Raw genomic sequence first — 25,963 nt, forward strand, 5'->3', positions numbered from 1 at the left:
CTGAAACAGCGCGCCGTAAAAACCGGCCGGTGAAGTTTGTCTCGGAGTTTTTGTTTTGTTTTGTTTTTTTTAAAAAGGATATGAGCTGTTCGCTTAAAAGCCTACAACACAAACCGCATGTATTATTAGTCGGTGCCCGCCTCCGTCGTCTCCCTCCTCCACATGCTTTCTGCTCGATCTCACCTGTTGACGCCGACACGCAGGTTTTTTTTTTTTTTTTTTTTTTTTCCTGGGAGGGATTGAATCAAACCAGGTGAAGATAAAAACCAGCACAGTGTGGAGGTGACGAAGCTGTGAGCGTCACAGAAAACAACCGCTCATGTCGAGGCAACTTTACGCGATCCTGACTTCTGTCTAAAAATGAAAGCGCTTTAAAAAAAAAAAAAAGAAAAAAGAAAAAGCTGGCTCCCCCTCTCTCTTTCTTTCATTACGTCCGGCTTGGCCACTATATGTTACAAACCGGAGGACCCACAGCTCCTGTAGTCGAGGGTGAAGCTCATTTTTCCAGGTAAGACTCGTTTGTTTGCTTTAATTCGCTTTCCCTCTTGAAATCCTTCCTCCCCAGAACAGCTTTCATGAAGCTTGTGCAGTTCCTGTCGTAGATATCAGGCAAAAACAAAACGACTTCCCAAAGGAGACAAATGCTCAAATGAGAGCTCTGACATTAATGTGTGTGTAGCCGGAGTTTCCAGGCATGGGGAAGTTTGGAGTCCCTCAGTTGTGGACTACATCACATCTACTTTTTGAAGCTCCTGCACTTAAAACAAAAGAGGAATTGATATAGCTTCCTGAAAATGAAAGCATCTACAAACCAAGACTTCCCTCCTGCTCGAAACTATGTGAATCCTTTGGCTGTGATGGTAAACATAGTCATGGTTCATTGGCTTATACATCATGATGTTTCATCCCACCCCTTTGGCTTAAATACATAATTAAGATTCTTCATCTCTTATCTGTGAAAACACTCACAGTAACTTTCTCTCAGCTAAATTGCTGTTTCTCAGTCGAACCGTGTCCCATGACAGTAACCCCAGTTTACATAAACTCCCCTTTTGTTTACAATGACCCTGGGATATCTCGCCTTTTATCCCTCCATCAGCACATACAGGGTAAACACAGGGTGGGAGTGCAGGTTGAGGGAGGGCTGTGAGGAGAGATTGCCTTGGGTAGGGAGGGTTTACTGTCTGGGGAGTTCTCTCTTTAGTTATTCTCTCTCTCTTTCTCTCTCTCTGTCTCTCTCTCTCTCACTCACACACACACACACACACACACACACACACACGTCTTGTTCTGTTCAGCATTGGACAAATCTGTGTCTGAGCCCTGCATCCTAGGCTGTCATTAATGGATCACTCTTTCTTGCATCACAGTTCCCAGAGGTTTACTCATGCCAAAGGAATCTCTGTCAGCGCCCTGACAGATTTTCCCGCATCATACCTTTTTCATTCGTGCTCTTGTTCTTTCCATCAATGAGATTTTCTAACGTGTAGCGCTAGTTAAAGCCCGGAGGTTGACGAATATGTGGCTTAAAAGTTGAGAAAGTCCAGCTTTTCTTGAACTTTTCTGTTTGTGCTATTCGGTGCGTTTCACTTGGGCAGCACACACCACACATTTTGACTTGTCATGGCAAGAAAAGCACAGGTCTTACTAATAACATTAACAAGGCTCAGTATTATTCATCCTTTCCAGTAAAACATCACAGTGTGAGTGTACCAGTATGCACAATAGCAGTACCTTGAAACCAAAGCATCACTATTGATTAATCTGTCAAGTCTTCATATGGTTGTTTATTGCAACCAGCAGTCAATGCAATGATATAAAACAAAGGAAAGCACCAAATTGTATCATTGGAGAAGCTGGATTCAACTATTCTCAACTATCACTTGCTTTTGATTAATTACTAGCCTAACAAACTTGTTGCAATTTCATTTTCAATCGACTGACTGATTAATCTTGACTAATCGTTTCAGCTCTACATTGCAGGAGTTGTTTTAGTGACAAAGCACTGACATTTTCTATTTTTTTTTTTACATTTTATTTGATGTAATCACTTTCCTCCAGCTTGCTTCCTACATATCCCAGAGTGCCATTCACTTTTCTGTCAGAGAAACCTGAACTTGTGAACATCTAGTTTTACATTTTCACTAAACATCAATACTTTCTGGAATCAGCTGAATGTTGTCCAGAGCCCAAAGTAAAAAGCTGGCATCAGATGTCCTGTGCACTCGCTCTCTGATCAGGTAGTTCCATGACTGTGACAATTTTAGATTTTATTCAAGCAAAACTCTTGTACGCCTGCTTGTGTTTTAACATTTGCGAAAGTTGGTTTCTCTTGTTAAATGAAAAAAAAAAACAAAAAAAAAACAGCTCAAAACAAGGTGTTAAAATTTTTTTTTTATTTGGAGTTAGTCCTGAAAGTTGGATTGTAATTTCACCAGTTATAAAATTTAGTAACAGGCCTCGTTACTTGTGGTGCACAAAACCAGTTTATCAGCTTTTTCTATACTGGATTTCTCCTAATCCTTAAGCCTCTAGATCTGGAAAGGAGTCTGAGAGTTGGTTCTGTGGGACCAGCGCCAGAACTTGACATGTACAGCTGATGATGGAGATTGCTGAAAAATCTTCTGCTTATAAAGCTGCCATTGTAGTCTCTGCAAACCATTTTAAACTGACATCAGCTCATCAGGCAATTTCCCACAGGAATGCAGGAAAATAGACCACGAAACAACAGAATGAGCCAAGAAATGCAATGTCCAATACCACTAGCTTTTAGTGTACAGTACTAAAATATTTTTGGGCCATTTGTTTTCTTTTTTAATAGTCAGCATCATTTACTTACGACAGTAAATTAATGACGTGATTAAGAATGTAAAGGCCTATGCTGTTGCTATTTTCTTGCAGGTGACACTGAGCATACGTGCACGCTAGCTGCATGATTAGTTTTGTTGTAGGCGTTGTCACCCAGGTGTCAGGCAGGATTTATCCCTTTTACTCACAGAAACAGAGCGACAGTTGTGTAACAGCCAAAACTCCCTCCTCTCACCTGCTCTTCCCGCTCACAGACTTGGACTGTGATGACAGCTTCCTGCCGAGCCAGCAGGAGCCACATGCGGCAGGTCCAGAGGTCGCTGCAGGGTAGTCCACAGCATTTCATCTGTCAAATGACAGTGTGCTCTTTGCCCAGATGTAAGCATGGGGCTATAATATGTCAGTTTTTATCTGTTTTAGGGAAGCAAAATGAGTGCACATAAACATTTACAATACAGCATGGCCTTTGCTGTAACTTCACTAAACCATTGCAGCCATTATTTCCTCTCTCATACAATCTAGTTGTTTTTCATTCTATTAAAATGAGAGCAGTACTTCTGTTTTTTTTTTTTTTTTTTTTTTTTTTTTTTGATTAGAGCCAAAATGTGTCTGGGCCAGACAGAGCAAGAAAGTGGCAAAAAGTAGGGACCTCTGTGTCTCCACTTTGACAATAAAAATAGGAAAATTACTTATGCTCTCTGGAAACATTGTGTGCATAAGATACTGATGCGATGATGTCAGGCCTGCTACTGAACAGAAAGTTTAAAAGCCTGGAGATTTGGTTGTTTAACTGAAGCCACAGCCTATAATTGTGGTCAATAAAAAAATATATGTGACTTATCCTGCTATTTCATGAGGCTTAATAGCCAGTTTTGGTCTCATGCCCTCCGCACATGAGAGGTAACCACTTACAGTAACTGAAGAAGCATTTTGTCATCTGGATTGGAGATAACCCTCCGCTCAGTGTCATGCCACTGTGTTTATTGCAGTGCAGCTCTTGTATGGTACACTACAGTGTAGTTCAAGGTCACAGTGGAATGTATGCTGAGGTGTGCATGACTGATTTCACAACTTACTAATCCTCTGAAGCTTCATAGTCTCGTAGACAGGTGTGTCGGATCGTAAACTCTGACTGTGAAAGAGACAAAAAAACAAAATCCCACACGGTATTGATCTCTCTCTCTTAATAGCTGAAGAAATATAATATTGGAAATAGAGTGAGAACAAGTGATGGGCAGAGAAATTAATAGAAAACAAAAAGGGGGATAGTTTTTGGAGATATAAGTCCTTAATTTATTTATTTTTAATTTTTATTTATTTTTTTGCCCAATTGGAGATTCGGCCTCAGCCTGCAGAGCTATCACACATTGCATGTTTGCACTGGTAGTACACAGTAACCCAGAGAGCAGTCCCTATCAAAACTGGGTCAGTTTGCTTTCCATTCATCCAGTAAAAAAATAAAAAAAAATGTAAAAAATAAAAACTCCACATATATGTTATGAAATGTTTCTGTTGTCATTGATTTGAGTGGCCTGAGAGTGACTTGACCTCTCCTCGGCCTCTGTGGATTAATTCTGCGTTGCACATTGCCCCCCCCCCCTTTACAGGGCAGTTTTGCTCACGCGCTCCATGTGTGACATGTTTTCCCTATAGTGCCCTTGCACTGAATGCATAGTGACAGGCAGCAATCAGCGTTCACACCCAAACAGAGCATGCCACTGTCGGAGCTCTTTTGTCCGGTATGTAGCTGGTGCAGTATAGCTGTTGTCAGTGTTGACTTTATGCATTTGTGTACACACTGCTTAGCCTCACTTTTCCTTTTAGCCACTCACCAGCGAGGGGTCCTGACAGGGACAAGGTCATTTTACAGGGCTACTGGGTTCTATTGCTGCTATTTGGGAGCTGTGTTACGCTGTATGCTGTTTCAGGAACAGATTGGTCAAACTTTAAATAAGCTTAGGCCCAGGTTTTAGTGAGACAGAGACATAATGACAACATACTAACATGTTGCAAAGGCAGTAGTACAGTTGTACAGGGGGACATGTATTAAAGGGGGACTCCACTGTTTACTGGTTCACAAGGAATACTATTCATTCAGTGAAAACTCTTTATCATGTCTGTATCATGTATTTTGTGGCTCTGCATGAAGCTTTGAAAAGTTTGAAAAAATAACCCTGATGATGTCATCGGCCATCAGCTAGAGGCTACATTAGCTGCTACTAGCATAACACCACCAAGTGAACTGTTGGTGGTTGATTTGTATTGTGGGTAATGTAGGCATCAGGTTTTGACAAGGAAGTTGTTTTTTTTTTAAAGTCAATTGTCTTTCCAGCAATGTTATAAGAGTGCAATGCAATGCTACTGTATATTTGTGGAGCAAAGAATCATTTTTGACAAGAGAGCCTGCACTACAAGCTGGAGGTTTGAAGTGTCTGAAAGAAGTGGGCATTTAGGTGGCAGAGAGGGTTAAATGGCAGATGTTATTGAGTTGCATCATAAATTCTTGCACTACGCCTTTTGAAGAGTTAAACAGCATTTTATGCAAAAAAATTATAATACTACTTCCATCCAAATGTAGTGCAAATTTTTACTGTAACAAGAAGAAAAACATCAAAAGAAAAAGTAAAATTAATGGTAAAGATTTTCAACTAGCAAAGAATTTTTTTCCAATCTGATGTTCTTATGAGATACCAACAGGTTTCCTTGATATGTCATTTGGGTACGCCGTAATATCTTCACTACACAGAACACTTTTTTTTTTTTAAAAGAGTTAAAGATGATCACTGAAAAGTCCTATTTTGTCATCTCAGCTTTTCAAGTAGTAAACAACATGGCAGCTAATGAAATGCTTGGATGAAATCTGTGGTCTGTGTGTGACCACTCAGTTGGCAGACTGTCCCTGTAGACAGTGGGATTTCTTTCTGGCATCAACAGTACAAACAGTGTTGTTTGTATTTACTGGATTCACTCACTTCATACAGCAGGACTTAAACTGTTTATTGACTGACTTCTATCTGGATTAGATGAAATTAAAGACTCAAGTGAAATGAATAGAGGTGGCTGTAACTTCAGTGCAGCCTCACACTGACAGAAGGAGTGATAAGACTTTGCTGATGTGAGATAATCCGACACCAGCAACGTTCTGTTGTGTTGTCGGACATGCATAACTCTCTCACAGTGGTCTGACTGTGTGCATGTGCGTGTGTTTGTGTTATGGCCAGTCAGCTGTTGCTGGTTATTGCTAATCTGTGGTTGATAATTAGCATTGCAGGCTGATACACAGGAGTCCTCGAGTCCTCTAGGATCAGTCTGAGAGTTGAGGGTATGGATAGTCATTACATAACACACACACACACACACACACACACACACAAACAAAGACGTGATGCTGAACTGCGTCTCTGTTCATTCCCTGTCTGCTATCTTATTCTCCAGAGGCGCTCTCCTCCCCACAATCAAGCTCAACAAAACAGTTTTTTGTTCTTTGATGTGGCTCTCAGGCTGAACACCATGCTCTCTTTTTCTGCATCTGCTGATTTTTTTTTTTTTTTTTTAATCTATAGTTGGTGCTCTTCTTACTGTCTCACTCTCTTTTGGTTTGTTTGCACATTGTGTTTGTTTAGGCTTTTGTTTGTTACATTTGACAAACTGCAATGTTGACATGAAAGCCTGGACTTTCATCCTGAATGTCTCTCTCTCTCTCTCTCTCTCTCTCTCTCTCTCTCTCTCTCTCGGCTCTGCTGTGTTGATAGTGTATCTGAGTGGACTTTAGCTGCAGGTCAGACGGCAAATGCTTGCACTGATGTTTGTTTGGATGATAATGTAACTCAGTGTGAAGCTCTCTCTGCCTTGTTTTCCCTGGAGGTTGACAGCTTTTTCTGGACAGCAGTGGCTTCACAAAGCACCACAGTGCATAATAAGAGGAGCAGGACAAACGATCAGTGCAGTAACATGTCGTCATGTGCTCTCCTGAGATGCTGGAGCAGAGATGGATTGTTTCTTTACCTCACGTGACCTCTGAACTCTTCTGCTTTCTGCCAGTTCAACCTTTTTACACATGAACACATGTCTGTAGAAGTCTGTCAACTTTAAAACAAACCATTTTATTTCAGTCTTTTAGAACACCCAGTTGTTTTTGTCATTTATTGGATATATTTTCTTCTTCTATAGTTTCACTGAAAACTGTCCTGCACTGAAGAGAGTGTATTGTAAGCCGTTGTGCTGTGGCTATTGAATTGTTCCTTTTTTTGTATTGAAAAAAAAAAAGTCTAATATGAATTTTAACAGAAACTTGCCAGCAAATGAAGTATTTTCCACGACCTTTAAACCATGCTTAATGGAAAATACTCGTCCCTGATTGGCCATCAAATGTCTAGTAAAGTCATATTATTTTTACACAGAGGGACTCTTGGTGCATGATGTGCAGCTAACTTTTCTCTGCATCTATTTTCTTCACTTTCTAATCCTGCAAGCATTTCTTGAGCTGTGCTTGTTGCAAGACGACCTCCTTTACGATGAACTCCTGAGGTCAGTGTCTTTTTGCTACAAAAACATAGCTTTTGGGTGTGTGGGAGCATAAAAGCTGCAATCTTTAATGTGTTGAAAACAAACTGCTCCTTTTGAAATACTCTTGGTATGTTTCTGTGAAAGGGTTTTGATACCATCTTCGGTCTTTGGTATCATCTTTGGTAAGATCAGGCACTGACATGATATACACATTGAAAGTATCCACGTGGTAGTTCTGTAATTCTGCATCAGGCACACGTCTGTGTATGTGGTGTTAGTGCTTTCTCCTTTGAAATGCGTTAGTATCACACACTCTAACTGCATAGACTGTAGGAAATTGCATGACACATGGGCCGTTGATCCCCTTCCTTTTCAGATCAGTGACATCTATCCTTCAAGTAGGGGATGGGCGTGCAAGTTTCACTCTTTTCTCTGCACTTAGCACTTTGTTATTACTTTGTTCCATCGGTCACAAACCAGAAATAACCTTTGACAGACCCATTAGGGTCAGATAAAATAAAATGGTTAAGAATAAACTCTTGTTTATTCTTGTTCACAGACCATTACGTCCTTATGAAGGAAGGCATTTCACTAACAATCATCTATCCATCATTTTATAGAAGCAGATTTCACTTTTTACCCAAGTGTGAGGATAATGAACCAGTAAACTTAATTTACAAATTCAGTAGTTATTTGATGATTAAAAATACATTTATATGAAAACTATGTATCTTCTGTGAACATTAGTGTATTCTATATCCGTGGACACCTCTCTGAAGCTGCACAAGACACTGACGTTTTACACTTCCTGTCGTTCTCTGTTCCCTCTATCTGTCCATGCCTCCCTTTCTCTCCCCCACTCCCTTGTCTCTCTCTCTCGATGTCACTGTGCCAGTCGTTATTTGGAAGCCCTCACTCATATCTCTGCTGTATATTTATCTCTCTGCTTCCACTCTGCCTGCGCTTCCTGCAGCCTAATAAGGTATGGATACAAGGAGAGAGGCAGGGCACAGGGGCCGAGGGAAGATGGTGGGAAAAAGGTTGGACAATAGGAATCAGAAGTATTTTCCCACAAATTGGTTTTGGTCTGTGCACACATGCGTGTTTCTGCAAGCATGCTTGTTGTTGCATAAAGAGAGACCACACAGTTGAGGGTGAAACGGCGAAATAGAATAAAGCCAACAGGATAATATAGGCCTTTAGGCCAACATATTCCCAAACGCTGGGAAACACTTTGATGTAGGAGATTGTAAACACTATGTAATGATATTTGCCCGGATAAACGCACATGAATATGACACACAGAACAAAAAGTACAACATGAAAGTACTTCAAAGTCTGTTCTGATGTTTCTGCAGAAATTTTGTGGGCAATTTCTCACTGTAGTATTTCAACGATTGTTCTAGCTCTTTTCATTTACTGTCTCTCTGCTGATGCACATCAAAAGCCTCCAGTTGAAAAGACTATTATTTATCACGCTGGTGTTCACACACACACACACACACACACACACACACACGCACACACACTAAGAGTCCTTTGCTAAGAGAAAGAGCCTGAACTACCAACCACAAACCACCACCCACATCCTGTATTCTCTCCTCTTTCACTGTTGCTTCCTCTTTACTGGGAGGTGTTTTCTCCATCATGAACTGGGGCTTCTGAGTTTTAAAGTGCATATGCCTTTTTACTCAGCCGTGATATCCCCTCTGTGACCTGTCACCTGATCCACCCCGTACTATACGCCTTCAACCGTGCAGCAGATTAGATTACCACAATATTCACTAAACTCAGTCAGCCCCCCCGCCACCCCCCCTGCCACCCCCTGCTCTGTACCTCTCATTAACTGCCTCCTCTGTCTCGGCCTTTTAGAAATGCCCCAACATAACATGGAGAGCTCCAGGAGCCAGTGGCAGCAGGGGCTACGGCCGCCATGGATCGCCAGAGTGGCCGGAGGTCAGAGTCCCGCCTCCTCAGGGGCGGAGTCAGATACAGAGAGCAGCAGCACAGAGAGCGAGAAGGTAAGTGAGTGAGGCGAGGCTGTCGGTGATGGCGATGTAGTGACAGACTCTTTACATGCCAGACTGTGTGTTGGTGGCACAGGAAACCAGCTCCTGTAAGAAGAAGGAAGCATCTTCTTACATGCATTGAAACCAGTGACTCACACCACATTTCTAGACTAAACTCTTTACTACTTTGAAGCTTTCATCTGGTGACTTTGTATTTTCTTTTTTCTCAGTCCTGCATTAGAAAGGTGGAGGTGGGCTCATTGAGGGTCCTGCCATCGGCCTCAATGCTCCAACAGCGAATCGCAGAGATCGACCAACAGAAGGAGGAACTAAAGATTGAGGTGAGCGTGTTAAACGCGTGTTAGACGCGTGTTGTCCAATCACAGATGGACACAAAAACCACCAATCGTCTTAATTTGTCACAAAAATGTGCAGCAGACGACTGGAGGAATTGAAACAGGTAAAATAATTAATCAAGCCAATCAATGGAAAGTTGAGTTGATTGAGAAGAAGTATCTGCAGCTTTTTTGCTTGAATGCTAGTTAAATGAATCTTTGGGGTTGGGACTGTTGTTTGGATAAGATGAGCTATTTAAAGATCTGACTCAAGTTCTAAGAAACTGACCTTTCTTTTTTTTCTTTTTTTCATGGATGATCAGTTGAGAAGATGAATCAATAATGACAATAATCAGAATGAAGTGGAAGAAATGTTGCCATCTGTTGCATAACAACAGGTGGTTAAACTTTTATTACAGGTTTTTTTTTCCTTTCCCTTTTGATGCACTATGACTGCTGCAACAAATTAACAACCACGACAGAGCGTTCACGGAAAACACTAAAGTGATTTCAATTGCGTCGCTGCTGAAGTCTGCATTTTTAAATCTCCACGCCATTTCCAAACACCACCACAGTCACGGTAAAGGAATGCATATCTCTGACTTGCTCAAGCTCTGGTCAATATGATTCAGCTCAGTCTCCAGTCTTCTGTCCTCGCAGCTGCAGCTGGAAATCGCCCTGCTCCAGGGCGAGCTGCAGACGGAGAGGAACCAGCTGCACAGACACACACAGAAGCTGCAGGCTCTACAGCACGAGGCCAGGCAGAAAGAGAAACACAGACACACCGACAGACGAAAGGTAAGATAAACTCATTTAGTATTGTGTAATATATGATCTGTTAAATTTAGTTTTTCATTGCTTACAGCAATAGAAGTAATGAGTTTGTGTCATGTCTTTATGATTCATGACCAACTGAATTTCTTTCTTGGAGACAAAACTAATATGTGTTGATGTAACGTTTAATGGCTTATTGTAGAGATCACAATCACAACAGAAAAAGTAAACTTAAAGGATTCCACAGAAACGTGTGGGCTTGGTAATGTTCCACTAACATCAAAACAAGATCCTTTTAATGATAAGTCAGTTCCCGTGAAATGATTGTTGGATGTCACAGGCTCCAGGACAGCGCTGGTTGAAGATAAATGTCTCTAGTTATCCTGTATACATGGTTGTGAAATAGTTTATTTTTCCCTTTTGAAATGGTTTTTGTTTTGCTTTAGAAAATTACGTGAGAACTGTACTCTTGCTTCACTCCTTTTCTCGCCACGTCTGCTACCACAGGAGCGAGAGAGTCTGGAGGAGGAGAGACGTAGGGTGGAGGAGCTGAAGAGGAGGTGTGAGGAGAAGGAGAAACTGATCCCCAGTCAGCCAGAGAGCCAGAGAGCACAGCTAACCCTGCAGCTGCAGCAGGTGAGTGTGTGTGTGTGTGTGTCTGTGTGACACACACATACATATATATATATATATATATATATATATATATGCAGCATGGATGACAACTTGGGTGAATACCACACATATGTACAAAAGTTCAGCTTTGTCAAAACATCCACTAAACTATCAGGGAAGGGTTCATCATCACTGCCTGTGCAACACTGGAAACTCTTCTGTGGAAATATATTAAACACAAACAGACTGCCATCTGTAACCTGACTTGTAAGCTTCCCAGGAATCATGGGAATTAAACTAGCCAGGTGATGTAATCTAAATACAAAATCTATTAGATTAGGAGTGATTCAGTTGCAACAACCAGTGTCTATTTCCTACTTTGAGAGGAGTAAATCATATTTAGAAACACATGAAGGCGGTGCTCTAGTGGTGAAGATTTCTAACATGGCCCAAGAAAATCTTTGGAATTTTTTTGTTTCAAACAACAATCAACAATTTATTGATCAACGCTCTTAAGTCTTTAAGCCCTGTGGCGTATCTGATGATCCTGAACATGTTTAGAGGATACTGACAGTGTAATAATAATCACGTTGGTGGCAGTTATCCAGGTGAAACCTAAAACGTGCCGGAGTGTCGACATGTTGTCATCAGTGTTGACTCCTTTAAATGATGTTTTTTTTTAGCTGCACAATGTGAGCTTGTTCAGTACCTGTTTGACCTGATGTGTCAGTGTTTCTGAAGTTTACACACACACACACACACACACACACAGATGTGTATTGTATTTCGTAAATGTGACAGAACAAGATGAGACAGCGCTGTGTTTAGAAAGCAGTGTTTTAATGACATGTTTGGTGAAGTCCAGCAGCAGGTTGTTACTGTATGTTGTGACATGTCAGGTTTATTTTGAAAGAGCTTTTAGAAACAGGTTTGACACAAATTGCTTCACAGAGAAAACCACACTTATGCACACAAATAGGAGACTTACATGGAAGACTAGAATAAACACTGCACAAGAAACGACGGCAGGTATCCCATTTATAGGACAGAGAGGCTCCTAATGACACAATAAGGCTGTGTGACTTTTTACTTACTTTATTTAAATAACAAACTTTTAATCAGGTGTTGAAGATCTTGGAATTTTAGTCAAATCTAAGCAGTCAGAAAATGCAGTAAACTCTATCAGACATTCAACTAACAATCATTTTTCATTATCAGTTTATCTACCGATCATTTTCTCGATAAACGGATTAAGTGTTTGGTCTATTAATTGGCTATCACAATTTCCTAGAGGATAAAATCAAGGGCAGTCAGATCAGACTTTCTCTCTGTCTCTGTTGCAGGAGAAAGAGGTGATGGAGGCAGCAGCTCGGGCCTTTGAGGACTGGGAGTTTCGTGTTCTGGAGCGAGAGAGCGGCATCGATGAGGAGGACGAGAGAGCGGCGGACAAGGAGAAGGAGGGAGAGAAAGACGGGGCAATGGAAAAGGAAATCTCATGTCAGCAGCGCGTGGTCAGCACAGCGCAGGTAAACGATCTGTTTTAGAGAATTTCACAGCCGCTGTCTGATGTGTTGCACGGGTTCGCAGCTTATCTGCATGTCATGCTCCTCATGCCATCGTTTACACTCGCTGGCTGAGGTGACATTAACCCTCACACACACACACTTCCCCTCAGTTCAGAGATGTGAGGTTAGAGTTAGAGTGGGTGCAGAAAGTAACAGGAACGCCCTGCAATCTAATGCGATCCAACACAACACCCTTGCAAAAAAAAAAAAAAAGAAAGAAAAAAAAGAAATTCACATCAGTGAAGTTCATAAAGCTCAGTTTTAAAGACATTGTACTTGGTAATTCTACTTTGTAATACATTTCTCTTATTGTAATCTCACCCTGGACACATACGTACAATGCTAAACAAGATTTTACTGTATCTGGATAGAAGTGTAAATGTGCACCTTAATTAAAACTCTCACTTGAGTTTCTGAAAGTTTGTTTCCTTCGGTATTTGTGTAGGAACCCACCACCCTTATCCACCTCTACTTCTCCAATATTGATTGATTTTTCTTGCGCAGCTGCCCACCTCTTCCCATCTCTATTATCTGTGACCAGTAATTGACACAAAAAGTCATATATTCATTAGAGTTAAAATAAGGAGAGGGCAGACCGGAGAGTGAACTCTGAAGCCACAAATCTGTGTTCCTCTAATAATAATCAGAACTGTTGGCATTTATTTCCAAAGCTATGCTGTAGCATTGTTGTTATTAACTTACTGGCCTTTAGGGACTTAATGCCACATTGGATGGCTAGTCAGGGTGGGAATTAGAGTGCACACACACACACACACACACACACACACACACACACTCTCTCTCTCTCTTTTCCCGTCACAGTCCATGGTTGTCACTGCAGTTTCAGACTTGCCCTCCCTCCCTCCCTCCTCCACTGTCAATTGCTGACATGAACATGAACTCTTTACCTCACACTCGCCAGCATCACCGTGACGCTGTCACATGACTCTGCACAGTGAGAATAATTACATCAGAGGCCACCAGGATAGACAAATCAAAGATCAAGACAGAGTGGAGGAGGAGGGACGGGGGAGGGGATTTGGAAAAGTTTGGATCAAGTCAACGCAGTCATGGCTTAAAAGATAATGGGGATTATTTTGTTCAACATGGAGATAACAGTTATTTATCAATGTTATTTTGGGAACAAAATACAATGCCTGTGATTCAGGAGTTTACTGGACAGAGAACAGAGAGGCCTTGGTTGGACTTACCAGAACAGGCACTCTGAATGCACAGAGACAATATAGCTCCCAGCTAAGTCTGATTTACTGTGGAACCCAAGATAATTATCATATTTTTTTATCAATTTATTCAGCAGCTTCATAGTAAAGAAAGTCAAGAAATGCAACAAACTGCGAGACCGTAAACCTCTTCAGATCAAGATGATCATTTGAAGAGGCCTGGAGTATTTTGGCACTAAATTTACCATCACAGTGACACGCCGACTGTTGAAACACCGGCACCTTAATGTGTACTTTGTTTAGATGCTGATTGTACTGACTTAACTATATGTTGTTTTCAATCTCTAATTCAGGGTCTGAGCTTCAGATTGTTTGTACACAATCGCTAAACATGACAGTGATGTGCATTTTTACGCTCACCTCACATGCTCGTTGCAACACTTTCTGTGTTGTCAAGTCACATTTACAAAGCTATCGTGATCGGCTATAAGCACCTACAGCCATGCAAGCACCTCTGTGAGCTCACAGTGACACTGCTGATGTTTAACAGGTGATGGGAACTTAGTTTTAATTCAGTACTGGACAAATAAATATTATGACCTGATGATGGAGTTAGTGAAAAATCAGGGTACCACCAGAGCTACTACAGCTCCTCCCACAGGGAACATGAGTTTTCATTTCAACCCATCTGATAGTTTTCAAGACATTTTACTCAAAACCACAATGCCCAGTCTCATGGTGGTGACAAAATATAAGTCAGGGATTCATCCTCCGGGGACCAAATCCACATTTGCATAAAATTTGCTAGCGTGGCTAAAAAGTGGTGGGCAGTGAATGCTGACAGATGCTTTGTTAATAAACTACTGTTTACAGGCCAGTAAAAGATCAAATGCACGTATCTAACTTATTTCTGAGGCTGCCTCCATTTGAAAGTGAGAACAATTCTGTACATGTGTTTTTTTTTGTTCACAATCTGACATATGAAATTTCAAAAGGCTGCTTTTCCATTCACGCCGGACTCCAAGGGAACATATAAATACAGACAAAATATAGATGGTGAAAATAATATCGAATTGCTGAGCGATTAGCTGGAGTATGTAAGAGGAGGAGTGCAGAGATGAAGAGAGGGATTGTGTGAGAGGGATGGTAGTTGACTCAGCTGCAGTGTGGCCTCGCTGCAGAGGACAGCTCATGTCTAAACCCTCTGTCTGTCTGTCTGTCTGTCTGTCTGTCTGTCTGTCTCTCTGTCTCTCTGTCTCTCTGTCTGTCACTCACTGTGTCACATTAAGGTGCTGATTTAATATTGGTCCATGATTTTCTTTGAGTTACACTCTCAGCCCTGCTGTCATGCGTCTTGTCTCGTGCCTCTCATTGACTTGCAAAGTGGATGTTTGATTTGCATTGTATCTCGGCTGAAAAGATCGACTTAACTCAGGGCTCTGCGTTTCCTCACACAACACACACACCCTGTCACATCAGGGATATTTACCTCATATTACATCACAGCATAATGAAAAGATTAAGTAAACTCGGGCCAGCCAGATGAATCAGCTGCAGCACAGGACATTTCTTTTGAGGAGGAGAAACCATATGGCAGTCCACGCTGACAGGAGTTATGTTCTGAATTATCAGGAGCGAGTCCAGCAGTTGGAGAGAGAGCTGAAGGAGATGGAGAGGGAGAAGGAGAGGGAGCTGAACGCCTTGAGGAAAGAGAGGAGAGGACTCATCCACACAAATCAAACGGTAAGAGGGATTGGTTAATGTTGTAGACTACTAGTACTTAACTTGCTACTTAGCAACAAACAGTAATATTTTATTGTGGTGGTTCATTCATTAGTCTGTCATTGATATTTGATACAGCTTTGAAACAGCTTTTCGAATTTAGCAAAAAGAAGTGAACCAGCACATATTGAAAATGGCGACTGTGTGAGAAATCAACCTCTAATTCCCGGTTTTACATTGAACTGAAAAATGTTTTGATTCACTCAGCAGAAAGCTTTTATTTTAGCAACAAAAAAAAAGCTCTAATAAAGTCACTGAACACTACTTGCTCAGCATCAAACAGCAGTGATGCAGAATCGGCGACTGGCTGATCAACATAGTGGAGTATTTAGCAGCTAAAGAGCCTCTTATTCCCCTCAGGAGTTGGTGCGAGACCAAAATGGAGCTAGAGGAGAGTGAATATTGGGCTTAGATTCATCAGGCTGGTGAAAACAAGGATCCAAATGAATGTTAATGTTGCTCCATGTCTGTAGGATGGTTACAAATTCAACTGTTTGCTATGGAGTTCGCCAACTTCATGACGGGATGAACTGATTATGTCAGTGTTTGTTACAGCTAGTTGCGCTGCTAACCGTAGCGTAACTAGCTCAGATGTGCTAACAAGCTAACTTACTGAAACTGATACAGTGATATTTCATTCTAAGTACATAAGAGAAGCCTTATATAGCATATTGTTTACCAGTTGAGCCTCTTGAGATGAATCATCTTGTGATTTAAATTTTCCCACAATGCTGCATAAAAATGGATGAAAAATCGAATCAAACTACTGTCTTTTAAACTTTGTCTTTCATCTCTTTTTTTCACCGGACTTCAGCTCAGTTTTATCAGAAACATGCTCTGACTGTTTGTAGGCTAAAATTTAAAGGACAGCCCACACCATGTGTTATCAGTGTTTATTATGAATACTTGCTGTTCCAAAGTATGTGATTTACTCAGTCACTAATTAAACTGTGCTGTGACTTTATCACACAGCCAGCGGTTTGCCTTTGATCAGACATACGACCGCACCAGTTAAAATGAGGAGGAGACAAGATGTGAATGGAGAAAAAGCAAATCAGACATGGAGAGAGTGAGCGAGAGAGCTTAAGTTAAGCTGGAGGGAGGGGAAGGAAGGGATAGAGGGAGGAGTGAGCAATGAGAGGGAGGGTGCTGCGTTTGTGAATGTGTGTGTACATGTGAGTGCGCGCGGATGTGTGAGAGGGAGAGAAGGCGAGCTGGGAGAAGTTTCACATCCTTGCAGCGAGCGGTAAGCTACGAAATCTGCACTCAAAATCAATCTGCATGGCTGACGGTCGTTCATGTTGTTTGTCAGAAAACTGCCTCAATGTTTAGTTCATGTGCTCTTCTAAGTGAGAGAAGAGAGACAGCTGGGGGTAGGGCAGAAGGGAGTGGCAGCACAGAGGAGGAGAGAGGGACAAGACGGTGTCAGACAACATGACCAAGTATGTGTGACTACAGTATGACTGTGAGAGCTCATCGTGTCTGACAGAAAATGACATAGACAGTAGATAGTTTTGGGAAAATGAATCTGATTGGATCTGACTGTAGCAACAAGGGACACTGGAAGCATTTGTAACAGATTTTACTCTAAGATATCAACTAAATGTTGGAGAGAACAGTTACATAAAAGCTTTTAAGTCTTCATTTTCATACATTCCCTGTGGGCAAGTGCTAATGTAGAGTGGTGATAGAGACAGATAAGGGTTAAACACTGGACTGCATGTGGCGACTGAATTGCTCATGTGTTTGTGAGTCAAGCAGGGAGGGAGGGAAAGATAGTGAGGCAATGATAATTTTTTAACTCATTACGATCCCTCTTGGAAGTGGAGTTTTCATTCTCAGCCAGATGTGGTGTGTCTAGCCCTCGTCAGTCACTGCGTTTGTGATCTTCCCCCCCCGCCGCGGTTCATATAAGCTGTTGGTGTTTGCGACCTCGCAGCGGGTTTTCATCGAAGATGCGTGACTGAATTTCGAATGAAATCTAATGTACTCCCACAGGTTCACAAAGAAAAGAAGCCGCTCACCGATTGGTCGAACATCACCGGCTCTGCCCCCTGCATGATGTCACTTTCCCCTCTGACCGTTCACAAGCCCCCTCAGGTATGCCACCTGTCACCATGGAAACAAGAGGGCTAGAAATTTACAGTTATTTTCATTATGGACAGATTTCTTGTTTTGTCCGTCCTGCAGTCCAAAACTCAAAGACACTCAGTTTCATATAACAGAAGGCTAAAAGAATAAGCAAATATTGACATGTGAGAGGCAGGTGCAGTGAGTTTTCAGTATTTATTCTTACAAAACGATCAATTGATTATGAAAATAATCAAGAGACTAATCTTGTCATAGTTTAAAAACATTTTGAGATGAAGTTGAAATGTTTGTCACATGCACACTCTGTTCTCTTATTTTGTAGGAGCCATGCAAAGAATCTGCCAGTTTGCCCAGAAGACGGAGCTCGCACCGCAACAACAAACTTAACGACAGGCCGCTCTCAGCACAGGGTGAGCTATTCTCCTTTTCTGTTACCTATTGTGCTCCTGATTGCTTAAGCTGAGAGGGTTAGAACAATAAACACTCGCTCTCTCTGCACTCATGCCCTCGTTTTGTCCGACTGTTTGTTCAGTTCCCTCCCTTTTAGTCAAATCAAAGGTGTGTCAGTAGAGTCGCCATGTTGTTATTACGTTTGCAGAGAGCAGGATTTACCTGCACAGACCGGATGAGCCAGAGAAGCGCCCCTATACTTAAGTCTAGAGACTCCTCAGTGGTATCTGTGAACATAATCACACACCTATCAGTCACCAAATGTCAGAGTAGCCTGATGTGCAGGGTCATGTCAAGTCATGCCTTCCCTTCACTTGCAGTGATCTGTTCCTGAGTGCTGTAACTGAACGCTCTTGATCTCATGTGTTTTATCAACTTCATACACTTACATTACTTCTCCCACACCTTACATAAAGCCATTCGTGCTGACCGACTCATTTTGTTTCTCATGTGTCTTTTTCTATCATCTCCTTCCTCTCTCAGGGTTGGTGAGGACGCTTCCAGACAGCCAGACGCCAGAGGCTTTCACTTCCCCGCCTCCCTCCCATAGACTCAGCAACGGACACAGCAGTGGGCACAGACCTGGGACGAGCAACGGCGGCGGGCTCCTCACTCCGTGCAACAGTACGACAAGCTCTCGAGCTGCCAGGTCAGTTACTTCACTGCTCGTTTGATTAACACAAGGAGTGGCTTTTTTTTAATATTTATTTATTTTATTTCTTGGACGAGGATGATGGTTTACATGAAACAGCATGGGCAGGTATTGATATAGTTTAGCCTTGTCTTGTCTTGTGAAGTGTCCTTCATATTAAAGATAAACATCTCAGGTTTTATTTTGGTAGTTTTGGCCATCATTCCTGTTCTTTTATGATAATAATATAATAATAAACACTTACCAAAGAAACAAACACCACACATTGCCGCAACAACCATGAGCAGTTCGACCATCAGATGGGGAGAGAACAAGCCAACAGTTCAACCTGAGCACCTCAAGCCCTTCATTTGGAAGTAAAACTAAAAGTGAGCACACCTGAAATGTCAGTAATAACTGTGTGCACTCGAGCTCAACAGGTCAACACACAGTTTGTTACACTGATCTTACACTTCGCTGTTGTTTCACCTTCCAAAACACCAGTATGATTGTTTACCCGTTCATGCTTCTTCCCGGGTTGGATGTTTTTTAAGCACCAGACCAGACCAACCACATATATATCCTACATGTAAATTTGCTTATACGGACCAAAATCATGGAAGTTGTTATTGACAGGCTTTCTTTATGGCAAATTAACATTTGTTTTGATATTTTTTCCACTTCCCACCTATTTTGCATGTTTGTGACTGATCCATATACTGTATGTTTTATTGTAATACCAGTTTTAACTTGAACAAAAAGGCACGATCGTGTGTGACCAATGCGGTGATTGTGTTCCCTTCAGTAATGAATCAATGTAACTCTTCCTCTCACAGCCCGTGCCTGTTGGATCTTGTGGAGATTGAGAAGAAACTGAGGGAAGCCAAGGCAGAGAGAGAGAGGCTGCTCAGAGAGAGGGTGAGTCACCTGCCGTGGGAAACACTAGCTGGCACCTCTAATCATCCGCAACACACTGCATTAGACACGGCTGTCTGATCACTGACACCCACTCAGCTCGCACATGATGGTCCAAGAAGACTGCCAGCAGATATGTGGATGTTTGTAATGCGTGTTTGCAGCATTGGGAAATGCCAAGGCTGAAAAATGTGCGGCCATATGATTTGAATTTATGTGTTTTGAAACTGGAAACAGGGGTTTTCACATATGGATACATATATCAATACAATTCTTTTAGTGCAGCATAATCATTGTCTTTTTTAAAGATTTCTTAACTTTAAAGGGGTCATAACCTATTTTGTAAGATGGGTAATAATTCTCTATGATTCATGCGTACATGCAGGAAGAGCGACGGCGGTTGTTGTTGGAGGAGAGAAGTCAGCGAGAGCTGAACTCTCCCAGAACAGAACCGCTGGAGCCAGAAACTCCACAAAGACCAGAACCAGATCCAAAGGAGGAACCAAAGGCCAGTTCTCCCCCAAACTCCCCAGAGGTATGTATGAAATGACAACCATCAGGTAGTGTTTAAGGACCACAGAAGAAGTCAGCTTCTTTCTGTGAACACAGCTCTGGTTATTAAGTAGCAGCTGCAGGAGATGGATTAAAAAATGATATTTAGAATAGATGCAACAGAGGCTGAGGTCTCCTAACGTTTAGTCGCTGAAATACGTCACGCTCTGAAAATGCATTTTTCCATAATGCAAATATCCTGTTCAGTCTGACCCTCAATGCCAGGTGAACACCCACGTCCTATTAAACGTTTCCCAGTTTTTTTTTAACACAGGCTTTCAATAAACCAAGAGGTTGTTACGAGAGCAATTTTTTTTTAAAGACTTGATGAAGCCACCAGTTATTATACAACTTGTTAAGTTGTTGTTTCAGAAATATGAACTTAAATCAGTCAGTTTTTGCAGTGTAGGAAAAGTAGAGTACATGTACATGTAAGGGAAACAACAGACACGTCCAGTATCGTTATCCAATATGATCAAATTTTTATCTTCTGATCACAGAAGGCTCAGTTTGTTTAGTGTAAGTGTAACCATGACTAAAGGGCACAGTTTCCTCACTTTCCATGGAAAATGGAGTGACTCTTTTCAACCACATTTAAACTCCATCTGTCCCTGCAGCAGCGCAGCCTGCCCCTCTTCCTCTCTCCGAACTTTGACCTCCGGGCCCACGTGGAGTCTTTGGGTCATGGGGTGGTCGGCTGCACAGACCTGCGGCTGACGCCTCGACGCTGCGCGGGCTTCCTGACCAAAAGAGGGGGGAGGGTCAAGACCTGGAAGAAGAGATGGTTCCTGTTTGACATGGACCACAGAAGACTAGCCTACTACACAGGTTAGACTGGCTGGAGGGGCGCTGTGTGCACACAATGACCACGTTTGCCTGAACTAAAGCCTGTCGAGCACGTTTTAAGATAATATTGCATCAGTAGCTTTGTTTTCCAGCTTCCATTCTCCATCTGTTTTGTTGTACTGTCTGAATCTCCCAAAACGGTTTATATTAAGAAAAAGCAACTTAAATTGTTATACATTTTTTAAAAAATATTTAATTTAATTTATTTACTACAGTTGAGAAATAGAAAGGAAGAGAGGAATTAAATAATAATAAATCTATTTTAAATTCATAAGAAAGTAAGAAAGAGTGGTAATAACGTAGATCCATAGAGTCCAAATGTCCTAATCTAACTTGCCTCTCCCTTTGCTGCAGACTGTGATGAGAGGAAGCTGAAGGGAGTCATCTACTTCCAGGCCATAGAGGAAGTTTACTACGACCATCTACGAACAGCCGCATCTGTGAGTTCTCACACAGTACACAAACTGACTTAAAAAAATCTATCAAAGTGTGTGGAGTGTTTCATCTGACTGAGAATCTGTGCCAAATCTCTGGACTTTGAATCCACTAGGAAACAGTTTGATAAATGCAGTTTAAACTGGACTTCAGGCTGCAGGGTGTTTGTCATGAGGAAAAGGGTCTGAACCAACATCATTGAGCGTGTTGATAAAGATTTCTATCTATAAAGAATCTGAGATTGTTGCAGCTTTAATCTTTTTAATGAATATTGAGCGCAGAATCACCTTGGGGCCTCATGTGATTTGAGAATTCACTCCGCATGTGTTACGTATTTACACAACATAAAGTTTGTTTTACGGCTTTGAGTTCGCTCCGTCTCCAGATGGGTCATTTAGTTAGATTATGCACCTGGCAGATTTACACAGGATTAAAAACACAAATAACCTTTAATTATTAGGAATCAAAGGGGGATATCAGGTAACACTAGTGCAGTTAAAAAAAAAAGTGTCACATGACACTGTAGGTTCACATCACACCATGGAAAACCCTCTTCTTTATTTTCAACGTATTTATAACTGCTCGAGTAAATCAGCAAAACAGTTTGTCTTAAGGACCAAAGCTTGTGCACAAAATGTCCCATTCTTTGTTTTAATGTCAGTTGAAGTATGAAACATCAGTCATCTCTAGTGCAAGCAGTTGTGCTTAAGAAACTGATTTTCTGTTTGTTTACCATAATAACTTTGGATTTCCAGTGAAAATGAAAAAGAATTATTAGAAGCAACAAAAGCCAACAAAAGGTTTTTCTGCCTTTGAGCCAAGCTGAAAAATCTTCAAATGAGCAATGGTAGCAGATCCCTAACCAATGTTGAACAAATCAATCACCACGATGGAAAAACCCCAAAGTCGTGTTAAAAAGCTTCTTCTTCTTCATGACTTATCACTTTATCACTGTGTGTCCCTTCTCTTCAGTCTCCACGGCCCAGTCTGACGTTCTGCGTGAAGACGTACGACCGTCTCTTCTTTCTAGTGGCTTCCAATGCAGTGTCCATGCGGATTTGGATGGATGTCATCGTCACGGCAACAGACGAGCACAGCCGTTATTGACCTCTTGCACATGTGACTGTACGATGCTTGAGTGAAGCCACTGAGTCCTCCTCCGCCTCCACCCGTCTGAGGGGCTGGTTCGGCTGAGATCCACCTCAGGGGCTCAACTCTGTACCTGGACTCATGAACATGTGGATAAAGTGCGCGAGAGTCGGAGCTGATGTGCTGGGACAGATTTGCTCGAACACAGCGGAGGAAGCTGTTACTGGATGAGTGATGCTTCAAGCGGTGGCAGAGGTTTACCGCTGATCCAGCTGCAAACCGCAAGCAGCTTTACGCACCAGTCTGCACACTGGGCGTCTGTTACTGGGAGGTTTCTCTGTTTGAGCCTGAGCTCCCTCTGCTGGTCACAGTCCGGCATTACAGGACTGGTGTACACTACTTCAACAGGGAGCGGACACAGTGATAGCAGCACCTGTTCAGTGTAACGCAATCCAGCGGAACAGACCAGCAATAATAATGCTTTGTATCTTCAGGTGTTCCCATTTATGTGTCCACTTCCTGTATCTTTGTTTTCAGTAAACACAGATTGTACATTCAATTTTATTGAATTAATTTATTATCTGGAAATTTATGAGTTTGTTATGCAAATAAGTGAAGGCATACACTGTTATGAATGCACTATTAAATGTTTATTCGTAAAAACAGTTGCTTTAGTTTGTTGTCCTTTTTTTTTCCAACATAAATCTTGATTGGTAAGAGATTTGCAACATTGATTATTACCAATAAAACAAAAATATGTTTTGTAAAAATACACTGTTCCAACTCCAACTCAAGTCAGTACTGTTTGAAAATGCTGACAGTTTAGAAACATCTCCTCCAGTTGCTTGCGGGAAAATTCAACCCCAGCTTTTGTCAAACGGCAATAAATATATATATATATATAATATATATTTCTTTTTTTTATCTGATATTTTGTACATTATTCATGTCTGCTCATATTTGTAGGCTGGCTTTCAACGCAGCTTGTAAATGAATTGGTTGTTCAAAGACATGTCACACAAAAGGCATTTATTCTGCAGTATTTGAATGGACGTCACCAAGGTGTTCTTTTCTTATATCCCACAAAATAATAACATTTGTGTTTTATTGTGAAATGCTGCCCAGGGTTAATTATAGTGTGATTCTCCTAGAAAACAGCTGAGGAGATTTGCATTACTGTAATACAGAGAGAGCATCAAAACCCTGTTGTTGTGCTGTGCGCCCCTCCCCAGAGGAATCTTACAAGAACTGAAGGTGCCGTATAGAAACGCCACCAGTCGGACATGACTCAGTTGTTGGATTATTACCACTGACCCTTCAATGCTGGTAAAACCTTTATTAGCTGCAGTTTCAGTTTCAAAAACATCGACTATCAGTATGTACTTTATGATTTAGAGATAGCAAAATATTTAAATTAAAAAAAAAAAAATCTTAAATATGCTCTTTTTCCAGAAAATAAAGACACTGAATGCTGAATATCATTGTTGGCTTTAAGGTAAGACTTCATCTTCACAAAACCTAAATTAAATCACTGGCAGCTGTAAAATGTTTTCACATAACTCTTGACTGACTTTTTGTGTAAATTCATGCATCGTGAATCTGTTCAGGTAAAAAATAACAAAGAAAATACAAAGAAAAATAATCATTTTTATTTCTCTGTCACAAGCTTGCAAACTTTCAATGTAAATGAATCTACTCAAACAATTTTGAAATACTTGTACATTAATGATGTATTCATAATTTTCCAATCTTGCATGTATTTACACTGATACATTTCAGTTATTGCACTGTTTATTACATTTTTTTTGCAAACAGTTTTGCAAAACATTAAAACATTTATGATCAGAGATCCAGTGAGTGAATACATACAACTATCTCAGATCGAAATAGTTGTCCTCTAAAATCAGGAACTACTTTTCGTCACTCTGTCTGCATAATGCTTACAGAGTAAATGTACAATATATTTATAAAATGATATATACAGTATATATAAAATAATTCATAATTACTTGATATATTTTCTGTGTAGGATCATCAAAGTGACAGAAAAGCATGACAGGTGCTGTAAAGGTTTTGTTCATATGCTGTCTACTTCAAGGTAAGCCTTCTTTTACCTGTCTTACAATTTTATTGCAAAATTTGCTTTTGTCTTAACATTTACTTTTAGGGCTTCTCTGCTTGGATTTCGAATGGTTTCATTTCCTTAATTTCTTTAACAATGATAGTTACTTATTTTTGTGTTTAACCGTACAGATGTTTATTTGTTTATTGTTTGTCCTCAGGTAGCTTATGCCAACACTGGGCAGCCTTCATGCCCCAGACAGTGGAGGGACTGAGTGGATCCTGTGTGATCATCCCCTGCAGCTTCACCTTGCCCTCTGAATGGGATCAACACCTGGATGATTCGTGTAAAGCCATATGGAAGAGAGGTAGCTGGAGCCGAACCCAAGTGTTTGATTCCAGCCTCATTGGAGCAAGTTCAGGCTTGAACATCCTGGAAGGAAACCTAACGGGGATCCTGCGTGAGAAGGATTGCACCACCATCTTCAACAACCTGCCATCGAACCATTATGACAACTATTACTTCAGACTGCAGTGTGACAACTCGCTCAAGTTCAACTTTCAGACGAGTGTCCTTATCACTGCTCAAGGTTTGTGCTATGTCCTGTTACACTTCTATATGTAAACCCACATCTTTTGGTCTCTCTGTTGAAAATTCCTTGTCGTCTTTCCTCCTCAGATTCACTCCCCAAACCTGCTCTAAATCCATCCAAGCTGGAGGTAGAAGAAGGGACTCCAGTGAGGTTGAACTGCTCGGCTCTTGCTCCCTGTCCCGCTCTCCCTCCGACTCTGACCTGGACTCCCAGTATAGGTGACATTGAGGAGAACATGGAAAGTAAATCTGTGACTTCTATTATGAACTTCACCGCTTCTTACCTCCACAACGGACAGAAGATCTCCTGCACCACTCTCTACAGCCGACAAGCTGGCAACAGCGACCTTCTGTATGAAAAAAGTTTGACCCTCCGTGTTCTTTGTAAGTACGTTTCTAGGATTCCCATGTCTTCTTCTTGTGTTGTGCCTCATTTCAGTTCATACCAATATCACATCATTGCATTTTGTATAATAGGATGTTACAACATGTTGTGAAAAATCCACTTACATACTTACGGGAGTTTATTTCCTGGGATTTTTCACAATCTGGCAACCCAAAAGTTGTTTTTAGTGATTCCTCTTCCTTTATTATTAACATTAATAACACAAGTAGTTACAACTTGTGAACATCTTATAAAGCATTCATTATTACAAAAAGACTGACTTGTTCCACAACATGATGTGTTCTTTGATTGGCAAGACATGTGTCTTAAAGGAATAGTTT

The 25,963-nt window shown here is 41.2% G+C and overlaps 1 protein-coding gene and 1 long non-coding RNA gene across 3 annotated transcripts; both read left to right on the forward strand.

Moving 5' to 3' along the window:
• On the forward strand, positions 1-23,219 carry phldb3 (pleckstrin homology like domain family B member 3). 2 transcript variants are annotated; one of them, XM_022764220.1, is made up of 15 exons: positions 1-508; positions 9,187-9,335; positions 9,554-9,664; positions 10,319-10,456; positions 10,940-11,068; positions 12,391-12,573; positions 15,426-15,536; positions 17,574-17,675; positions 17,989-18,076; positions 18,600-18,765; positions 19,584-19,665; positions 20,048-20,197; positions 20,832-21,042; positions 21,415-21,500; positions 22,468-23,219. In XM_022764220.1, the coding sequence occupies exons 2-15, from the start codon at positions 9,189-9,191 to the stop codon at positions 22,600-22,602; spliced, it is 1,839 nt and encodes a 612-aa protein (XP_022619941.1). In that variant the 5' UTR covers positions 1-508; positions 9,187-9,188; the 3' UTR covers positions 22,603-23,219. The 2 variants fall into 2 exon arrangements, with proteins under 2 accessions (XP_022619941.1, XP_022619942.1); XM_022764221.1 differs by lacking the exons at positions 1-508; positions 9,187-9,335 and adding an exon at positions 9,350-9,430.
• A 652-nt stretch (positions 23,220-23,871) lies between these two features.
• Positions 23,872-25,094, forward strand: LOC111235824. Its single transcript, XR_002665700.1, has 4 exons — positions 23,872-23,910; positions 24,037-24,079; positions 24,614-24,682; positions 24,867-25,094. It is a non-coding gene; the product is annotated as an uncharacterized LOC111235824 (long non-coding RNA).
• The last annotated feature ends 869 nt before the right edge of the window (positions 25,095-25,963 follow it).

Source organism: Seriola dumerili, unplaced genomic scaffold (assembly GCF_002260705.1).
Source record: "Seriola dumerili isolate Sdu_G_001 unplaced genomic scaffold, Sdu_1.0 BDQW01000533.1, whole genome shotgun sequence".
Lineage (NCBI taxonomy): Eukaryota > Metazoa > Chordata > Actinopteri > Carangiformes > Carangidae > Seriola > Seriola dumerili.